The sequence below is a fragment of the Marmota marmota genome, unplaced genomic scaffold (genome assembly GCF_001458135.2).
Source record: "Marmota marmota marmota unplaced genomic scaffold, marMar, whole genome shotgun sequence".
NCBI classification, from domain to species: domain Eukaryota; kingdom Metazoa; phylum Chordata; class Mammalia; order Rodentia; family Sciuridae; genus Marmota; species Marmota marmota.
Genome location: NW_026000207.1, coordinates 3,599,115 through 3,610,041, shown reverse-complemented (window position 1 = coordinate 3,610,041; position 10,927 = coordinate 3,599,115). Strand labels below are relative to the sequence as shown.

Below are 10,927 nucleotides of genomic sequence, written 5' to 3'. Positions count from 1 at the left end.
TGGTGTTGAGCTTTTTGAGTTCTTTATATGCCCTAGGGATTAGTGCTCTATCTGATGTGTGAGGGGTAAAACTTTACTCCCAATATGTAGGCTTTCTGTTCACCTCACAGATTGTTTCATTTGCTGAGAAAAAAACTTTTTAGTTTGATTCCATCCCATTTATTGATCCTTGATTTTAATTTTTGCACCACAGGAGTCTTATTAAGGAAGTTGGGGCCTAATCCACATGAAGATGATTAGGGCCTACTTTTTCTTTTATTAGATGCAGTCTCTGGTTTTAATTCCTAGGTCCTTGATCCACTTTCAGTTGAGTTTTGTGCATGGTGAGAGATAGGGGTTTAATTTCATTGTGTTGCATATTTTGTTCCAATTTACTCAGCACCATTTGTTGAAGATGCTATCTTTTCTCCAATGCATGTTTTTGGCACCTTTGTCTAATATAAGATAATTGTAACTTTGTGGATTAGTCTCTGTGTCCTCTATTCTGTACCATTGGTCTACCAGCCTGTTTTGGTGCCAATACCATGCTGGTTTTGTTACTATTGCTCTGAAATATAGTTTAAGGTCTGGTATAGTGATGCCACCTGCTTCACTCTTCCTGCTAAAGAATTGCTTTAGCTATTCTGGGTCTCCTATTTTTCCAGATGAATTTCATGATTGCTTTTTCTATTTCTATGAGGAATGCAATTGGGATTTTACTGGCATTGCATTAGATCTGTATAGTTCTTTCAGTAGTATGATCATTTTGATAATATGGTTTTTTGATAATATTAATTCTGCCTATCCAAGTGCAAGGTAGATCTTTCCATCTTCTAAGGTCTTCACAAAGCAAATCTTAATAATTGCAAAAAATAATTTCCTGGCATTCAATCAACTTATAATGGAATGATTTTAGAAAGCAATGTCAAGATCAAAAACAGAAATTAATAGAAGACCACAAGATTAAATAATGATCTTTTAAATGAATAATCATAAAAAAATTTGGTAAGAAGTTAAAAAATTCTTGAAACAAATGAGAAAATAGATACAATATATCAAAATCTCTTGGACCAGTCAGTATGAAGGCATTTCTAAGAGGAATGCTATACAACTGAGTTGCTACAATAAAAAAATAGAAAGATATCAAATAATCAATCTAATGTTGTGCTGTAGGTCCCTAGAAAAGAATAACAAATGAATACCAAAATCAGTAGAAGACAAGAATTGTCAAAACCAAAGCCAAAATTAGTGGTTTAAAATAAAAAAGGACCATGAAGAATCACTGTGATAGTGTTTCATAGTGTATGTAAATAAACCATAAAGCTCAGCCAAAGTAACCAAAAGAAAGAGAGAAAGAACTAGAGTTCACAAAATTAGAGCTCAAAAAGGATATATCACCACAGTTATGACCAAAATGCTGGGGATCATTAGAGATTATTTTGAAAATGTATATTCCAATAAGCTAGTATTTTTCAGACACTGAAAAATTCCTAAAGATATGCCCTACCCAAATTGAACCACGGATATACAGAAAACAAACCTGCTAATATCAACCAATCACACTGAAACAGCATTAAAAGACTTCCACAACAAAAACCCCAAGGACCTTTGGATTCTCACCTGAGATCTACAACCTTTAAAGAGGAACTCATTCCAATCCTCCTGAAACCATTCTACTAAATAGAAAGTGAGAAAAACCTGCTCAGTTCATTCTATGAAGCCAGCATCATGCTGATGCCACAACCAGACAAAAACATATCAAAGACAGAAAACTTCAGACCAATACTTTTGAAGAGTGTAGATGCAAACATTTCAAATACAATATTGGCAAACACATTCAAAGACCCATTAAGACAGCATGCCATGATCAAGTGGGTTTCACTGCAGGGATGCAAGTTTGGTTCAAACTACAAAATCAATAAATGTGACCCACCACATAAATAGACTTAAGGAGAGGGGTGGGAGGGAAAAGAAGGTGGCAGGGGATTAGCAAGGATGGTGGAATGTGATAGACATCATTATCCAAAGTACATGTATGAAGACACAAATTGGTGTCAACATATTTTATATACAACCAGAGATATGAAAAATTGTGCTGTATATGTGTAATTGTAATGCATTCTGCTGTCATTTATGTTTTTAAAAATTAATTTAAAAATTTTTTAAAAAGAAAAAAAGAACCACATGATCATCTGAATAGATCTGGAAAAGTCATTTGACTATATCCACCAACACTCATTACTAAAACACAGTAACTAGGGAGAGGAAAAGGGGACTAATATCAACATTATAAAGGCTTTATATGATGAGCAAAGGGAAACATTACACTGAGTGTAGAAAAGCTGAAGTCATTTCTTATAAAAAGAGGAAGGAGTTCAGGATATCCACTTTCAGGACACCTATTTAAAATGGTACTTATGAAGAAAATCAAAGGATTAAAAATAGGAAAAAAATAAAATTACTTCTTTTAGTTTATATAATCCTATGCTGAGAAGGTACATACAAAATACCACCAAAAGATTCATAGAGCTAATGAATTCAGTAATGTAGCAGCATATAAAATCAACACATAAATCAGTCACTTTTCTATATGCAAACAATAATAAGAATTAATATTATATAACAGAATATAATCAAAACCATTTTAAAAATTTAATGCACACCCATTGAAATATCAATAACAATCTTAACACAATGACATAGTGTCATAAAACAGTTCTTATAAGATATGATACAGAAACCAACATACAGAAAATCATAGATGACATGTTAGACAAGGCCAAGAAGACTCTCTAAGGCACATCATAATCAACATTGAAAATTAAGACACAATATTAAAATCTGCAAGAAAAACAAAAGCATCAGAGCACATTTAGAGGCAAATCAATAAGATTTACCTTTGACTTCTCAACTCAGATACTAATATCAAAGAAAATCTAGCTCAACAAAAGTCAAGCTCAACAAAATTTTTTCAGCAAGATTTTTATATACAAAAAAAGCTGTGTTTGAAAATGAGTTGGGAAATAAAAACATTGCATGATAAAGCTAAACTAAAAGAAATTATGACCACCAAGCTAGAACTATGAAGAATACGCAAGATATGCTGCCCACAGAGATATCCAGCCCACAGAGATATCCAGAACAAACCCAGAGGCCTCAAGTGGATGAGGCCCACTATAAGAGTAACCAACTAAATGAAAACCAAAACCAAATTAAATGTGGCAAATAAATAAAAATATCAACAAACTACAAACTTATATTCATACTAATTCTGAAAATAAATGGTCTCTATCTCCAATTAAAAGACATAGATTAGCAGAATAAATCAAAAGACAAGGTCCAACTGGATGCTGTTTGCAAGAGACTGACCACAGAGGCAAAGATGCCCACAGGCTGAAGTTTGTAAAAGGACATTTACATATCACACAAATGGAATCAGAAAACAATCAGGAGGAGCTAGCTATTCTCAGATGAAACCAAAGGAGATTTCAAGCAAAAAATAACCACAGAAGGATAGTGCATTCTGGTAAAGGAACAATTCAACCAGAAGAAATAACAGTAGTAAATACACATGCCCCAAATGTCAGGATATGTTAAATAAAATAATTCTTGACATTAAATCCCAGATATACTGCAATAAAATAATACCTAGTGATGTTAACACACTTTTATCACCAATAGATAGGTCACCCAAAGATAAAATCAACAAAGATATTACCAATGTAAATAGTACTATAAACCCAATGGGCCTAATATACATTAGAATACATCTCCCCATGTCACCTCTTCCTCTCACATTCTTTGTTGGGAGTCTCCCCGAGAACTCCCTGGGCCTTTCAAACATGGCGGTGGGCAAATTGCCAGTGGGCAGCTAGAACTCCCTGGGCCTTTCAGATAAGGAACCCCTAATGCAACATGGCAGCGGGCAAGTTGCCAGTGGGTGGATAACAAGTTGTTTTGAAAAACTTCTAATTGGTCCTCCTGTCTTCCGTACTTCCGTCTTCCGACAGTTCATGCCCCCCCATGAATCTTATGCAGGGCGGACGTGCATGCACCGTAGGTGATGACCTGACCTTTACTATGATTGTCCCCGGGAGCTTCCTGGTTTAAGATAACTGACTCTCACATTCTATATAAGCCAGCAGCAGTTTGCAATAAAGTGCTTCATCTTTGACACTGAAGTCTGTGTGTGAGCATTTTAATCTCCGACGATGAACCTTGGCCTTTCATTCTTCCCCTAATATCATCCAGAATCATGTGACATAACCCAGGAGACTCACAGGAACTGAGCTGCTGTTGGTGCCATACTCATGATCTTCCAAAACCATGAGACAAACTCTTCTCTCTTCAGGGAACTGAGCTTCTGGGGATTTGTCATAGACGTGGGAAACAAGCTTATGCATGCTGTCTCCTATCCCTGTGTGAGAGGCAGAGACTCTTCCCTCTGGAAGATTCCCAGTTCCACATCCGGCCTTCAGGCTCTCCTGACTTCAGTCTCTTGAGATCATCTCTCCACCTGGTAGGGCCTAAATTCTTTTGGATCTTGAAACCTGACGCTTTATGGCACAGGCACCAAAACCCCTTCTCTTTCTTATGACTTATACATGGACACACAGCACCCAGGAGGGTTCACAGGTCCACAAGCACAACCTGAGGATGAGGCAGGGAGCTCTCCAAAGCCTTGTGTCTGTGGCCTGTTTGTTGTAGTGGGACAAGTCTACAGTGCCCTCTAACATGGGCTCAAGGGCAAAATGCACTTAAACACGTTTAACCCAGAATGGGGGCAACCAGCACTCATGGTGGAGGCCACATGGCCCTGTTCCCATGAGAGTCATTTACTTGGGATGGTTTTATAACTCCTCTAGATGTCTCTTGATGTAGCTTGAGGATCTGGACACTTTGGGGCATATCTTCTTTCACAGATGTCCGAACTTTTTTTTTTTTTTTTTTTTTTTTGGTTTCCATCTTGTTTCTCTCTACAGTAATCAAACCTGGATTCTGCCCCAAAATTTGACACAATCCTTGTCCTGAAGGTTCTCAACTAGCTTAAACATCCAGGAAAGAACAGGATGTAGCAAAAACAGCACATGCCCCCACCCTTGAGACATGAGCACACACAGGAAACTCAATCAATGTTGAACAATGTCCAGGCCCATTTTGTCACTCTCTTTATGCTGGAAACTGTTTCCATGAGTGAATAGTTTAGTAGAACAGTGATTCAACAAATGCAGTCATTGGGACCAAGTTTATTTGCTTCAAGCAACATTTAGTAAGGATTGATGTGATTAGGCATCCAGACAAGGAGGCTAATACCAGTAATCCCAGATGCTCTGGAGTCTAGGCAGGAGGATTTCAAGTTTGAAGCTAGCAAGAGAAACTTAGTGAGATCATGCTGCAAACACAGTGTTTTATAAAGGAGGCTGGGATGTAACTAAGTGGTAGAAAACTTGCTTCATATGAACAATGCCTCATGCTCAATCTCCAGCACAGCAAAAACAAAGAAATAGATTTTTTTAAAAGCAATAACCAAAGTGACATTAAAGGATTCTGTGCACAAGAATGAGGTCAACCCATCCTACTCATCTCCACCATTCCCAGGCCAATCCACATGCAACCAGCTGAAATCCCCTTGCCTCTCCCTAGAAAGCTGTGTGAAGTGAGCAATTAAATATTTGACAATTGTGCATAAACATACAATCAACACACTTCTGAAAGGATTTGGAAGGGTTGTATTCCAGAGCCTGGATAGAGAGGAATCCAGGTAATGTAAAGACTTGGTGTGATAGTCCAAAAAAACACAGAAAATATCAGAGAAATCTTCAACAACCTCCATACGGGATTATACAAAGCAGGAAAAAAGATATAAAGGGCTTCTTGCAGAGCTCATGAAGCCCAAGGTGTCACTGGGGCAACATGCTCCACCCTCCACACAGCAGAGAATCCCAGTGCCTTCCAGACATTTTTTTTTCTTAACCAAAGAAGAAGTTAAAGATGTCTGCTGACACATTAGGAGAGGTTACCAGCAGGATGTTAATATTTTCAGAAAACAAGCTGGAAAGATTCCCACTTGAATGGAGCTGCTACAATCTCTATTATGTATTTTAGTTATGTAGTACAATTAGAGTGTGTACTACATAACTAAAATACATAATCCAGTAACCTGGTAGATTATGTGTGCCTGCACATATCACTGGACCAAAAGGTTGTAAAGCTAAAAGAACCACAGGGCCACATGTGGAGGGTACCCTTTAGAGCTGGGCATGAAGATGGAGTCCCAGCAGTCAGAAAGAGGAGAGAAGCTGGAATAAAGGTATCTTCTTCCAGAAGTATGCAAGACACACAAGCTGCAAAAGAAACTATTTTTGACTTCTTGATGGCCACTTCATTGAACACAAAGGAATGAACACCAGCACAGAGGAGGAGTTATCCAAAGCATTGCAGAAAGCCTTGGCTGTGCCAACAAGCACATCTCATTTCTGACAGATGGTAGAGGCCAGTGCTGCAGGGGAAGCAGATGTGGGTGCAGCTGTGTTGGGGAGACCAGTGATGGGAGTTAACAGACGAGGACCCTTCCACAGCCTCGTGGCATCTGCTGCACACTCTACCTGCCTCCTTGACACAGAGGAGGGTTCTAAGAAGCCTAGACTGCACCTCACACTTGTCCCCTCAGGTCTAGTTTTATTCTAGGAGAAAATAGCTCACTCATACGTATGTATGTATGCCATGTATGTATGTATGTATGTACATGCTCAAATTAATCTCTATGGATACATAAGCAAAGGAAATCTTCAGTTGCATAAAAACAAAACTTCTTCAAAGATGCTTAATATGTAGAAATTCTTTGAGAACAGAGCTCTAACACTTACTGAGGGATAAGTGCAGTATAAAAGAAGAACTGCTAAAATACATATCCCATGTTTTATTTATCAGGTTGTATATGAAAATGGAAAGCTACTTTTGAGAGTTATGTAGAAGACTATTGTTTTCAATTCCAGAGAAGTTTCTCATAATAATTCATTGCCTACATTTAATTGTGAGTTAGGTTTATAATAGCTATATTTCACATTTGCCTCCCTGGGGAAAGAAGACCAGAATATTTGTTTCTTCTTGGAAAGTGTGAAGAATTTGGAAGAAAACTCACTTGATCAATAAGTATCTATTGATTCAGGAGAAATGTGCTAATTATACAGCACCCACATCCACCACTGGCCACATTAATAAAAATGGTGCACTGAGGAAGCAGTCTCATTAGAAATGTAGTTCTTGATGTTTAACAAAGCAGACCTTATCCTGCTGCTTCTGATCAGCAGAGATTCTAACTCTGTTGTAGCACAGTTTAAGAACATATGCCAATTGCTATTTATTATTTTTAAAATTCTGTAGAAATTAGTTCATTACACCAAGAAGAGTCCTGATATGTAACATTTTAATATCAATTGAATGTGAGAAATGTAAATTTCATAACAGCATTATTTACTCAGGTTTACTTCTAATAAGATTTTGGGTTTCTTCATGTTCAGGTAAATAAAAGTATTTTCTTCTAAAAAATATAAAAATAAAAGCAGGAGCACCTAATGGGTTGAAATTTATAGAAATATTTGGTGAACTCTGGCAATACATGCTAAAGACAATTAGATATAAATCACACATGTTTAAATATTTATACATAAACATATGTTCACATATATACATGTTGTGAAGAAACACATGTATCATAAAAAAGAGTCACACATCCCACATGTCAGTGCTGATCATGATGCTCTAATGTGTTGTACTGATCAGTTTCTTCTGTCTATCCAAATGCCTACACAAACACCTTATAAAGAAAGGAAATTTATTGAACTACATTTCTGGAGACTCAGGAGCATGGTGCCAGCATCTGCTCAGTCCTGGTGAGGGCCTCACAGCAGATGGAATCACAAAGGTAGAATCACGTACAGAAGAGACCACAGGGCAGAACAGGGAGCAAGAGACAGTGGAGACAGCTTCACTTGCTGTAGGACAACCCATGTTCTCATGGGAACTAATAAAATCCATCATTAATCCCCTCCAAGGTGACCCCCCCATGACCAACCACCTTGTATTGCACCCACTTCTCAAAGGTTTCACCACCCAGCACATCACACTGGTGCAAAAATTCCAACACATGGAACTTGGGTTGGAAACATAAATCACATACAAACTACAGCATGTGTGCATCAAGGGAGAAATACTAGAATTGTTTGAAATCCCTTCAGTTAGATTCTGTCATCAACAACATGGAAAAATACAAATTTGAAGCACATGGAATTTTCATAGTCAAATATAAAACAGATGATGTTGAATGATTTCATTTATGTAAAGTGCAAAATATTGAAAGTGATCTCTACATTTAGAAGTCACATACTGGTCACTCTTGGGAACACATGCAGGAAAGAGGAGTTATACAGACTAAGACATTGTTTTACCATGTACCAGCTTCTTGGACAAGTGTATTCAGTTTGTGAAATTTTATGAGAAATGCATACCAACCCATACATACAAATGTTTCAAAGACACTAATTCAATAATATTTAGTAAAATAAAATTCATTAGTACCTAGTGTTTTGAATGACCAAGGTGGACACTCAGTAATGATTAAATTCTTATTAGTTTATGAAAAGAAAAATTGCATTGTGAAAATCACAGCACAGAAATCAATAAATTCTATATAAGCTGTTTAATAAAGAGGACATCAATAGACCTTTGCTTCCCATCATGTCCAAGATTACATGAAATAAATGTCTCATTTCATTGCAAAAGACAAACATTTGATAGTGTTCACTTTGATATTTCCTTCAAAAGACACATCTGAGACATAACCATAATATGTAGATAAATGAAAAATACATGTCACTTGTTTTCACAAGTTAATCAAATAGAGTAGCAGGAAAATAAAGAAAGCAGATTTTATGCTGAAGAATTTAGCTGTTGTTATAATGGTTATATGGAATCTGAAATTTATATTTGTTACATCTACTTTCCCCAAAATATTGTTGGATAGACAATAAAGCCAAATCTAAATGGTATACATGTGCACATACTCAGGTACACATATGAACACACATGCACACACTAAAATAAAAAAATGCATGATGTTGGTTGTCATTCTTCAAGATATGATTGTATCACTCTTCTTTCAATTTGGGGGTACAAATGAAGAAACATGGAAGAATTGTGCAAAAGCATACAATTTACATATTCCTCCTGAAATCAGGGTTTTTCCTGTTCCTTATCCAAGAGAGACCAAGCCTGGATGCACTGGAGTCCCTTCTCATCAGCAGAAAGGGACTGAGAGCTGGGAAACACCCAGAAAGTATTGCAGCCATCTTTACCAGCAGCCAGTGGGGATTATAAATAACAGTCACACAAACCTGAAAGATGCAGGAAAGTGTGTAAAAAAACACAAAGGTGCTCACCAGGAGGAGGATGGTTTTGGTGGCTCTGGACTCAGGAGAGGACCTGGGGGAGCTGGTCTTATGAACATGCCGCATTCTCTGCTTGTGCCTATGCAGGATGAGCACCATGAAGCTGCTGGCCCAGAGCATGAGCCCCACACACAGGACATCAGGGAAGGTTACCAATGCTGCATACAGTGATTGTAAGGTTTTGTCAACATGAACAGCAGAACAGTATCCAAAATCTTTCATGCTTGTGATATTATAGTTGCTCCTTTTTCCAGTCATATGTGAAATAATCATAATATTTACAAGCAGGTACAGAATCCAGCTCAGGTATATGAAGAAACCAATGTATTTGGGAGCTATCACTTTAAGGTCTGAACAACTGGAATTCTCAGGACTAATCTTCATGGCCTGGAAGACACTCAGGAGGCAGGTGCTGCCAATGGACACACCCCTGCCCACCCTGTGAAGATAGAAAAGCAGCTTGCATCCAACATCACTGAGGAAAATTTTCACTCCAAAAGCTGCCACTGTCTGGGGAACTCCTCTACATAGGAGAGCTAACAAGTTGGCCACAATCAAGTGCTGAAAAATCAAGTCTGTGTGTCTTACCCTGCACCCAGTGAAGTAAAGGACCAGGTAATGGAGGAGAAGAGAGAAATTGCCCAGAGCTCCAACCACAGTCTGTGACAAGAAGATGATTCCTAGAGCCACATCATCACTGGCTGCCATCCTGCCAGTTCCCTGCTGTCCCAGCCAGAGTATCCTGCAGGGGAATAGGAGGCCTGGGCTGCATGTGTTCTTTCAACCAAAACCCAGCATTTCCCACACTCCCGTGGTCCCACTGTAAAAATCGCATGCTTTCGTTTTACTGGAAGGTTTTAATGAGGTTTGGTGGAATTTTTTCAAGAATGAAAACAGCAGATAGAGTAGAATATTTAAGAATTCACTACGATTTCATCTCACTCCAGTCAGAATGACAATTACCAAGAATACAAGCAATAATAAGTGTTGGCAAGCATGTTGCAGGGAAAGTACAGTCATATATTGCCATTGGGACTATGGAAAGCAGTATGGAGATTCCTCATAAAACTCAGGAAGGAAGCCCTCACTTGACCCAGCTATCTCACTCCTTAGTTCATACCCCTCAAAATTAAAATCAGCATACTACAGTGAATAGTCACATCAATATTTATAGCAGCTCAATTCACAATAGCTGAACTATGGAACAAATCTATGTGCCCTTCAACAGGTAAATGGAAAAATAAAATGTGGTATATATACTCCATGAAAAGGCCTTTGGTTTGGGGGAATTGGCTTATTTCACTTAGCATGAACTTCTCCAGTTCCATCCATTTACCTGCAAATACCATAATTTCATTTTTCTTTAAGGAAAAGCTTTTGGAGTGAAAATTTTCCTCAGCCTTAAAGAAAAATGAAATTATGGCATTTGCAGGTAAATGGATGGAACTGGAGAAGTTCATGCTAAGTGAAATAAGCCAATCCCCCCAAACCAAAGGCCTATT

At 37.9% G+C, this 10,927-nt stretch overlaps 1 protein-coding gene across 1 annotated transcript in view; it reads right to left on the bottom strand.

The window, feature by feature from the left end:
- Window positions 1-9,191: 9,191 nt before the first annotated feature.
- The window catches only part of LOC125612785 (vomeronasal type-1 receptor 4-like), a 20,672-nt gene continuing 18,936 nt past the window's right edge, over window positions 9,192-10,927 (bottom strand). The window contains exon 4 of the mRNA XM_048791493.1: window positions 9,192-10,167. Coding sequence (XP_048647450.1) covers window positions 9,192-10,167 — 976 coding nt within the window. The remainder of the gene's footprint in view (window positions 10,168-10,927) is intronic.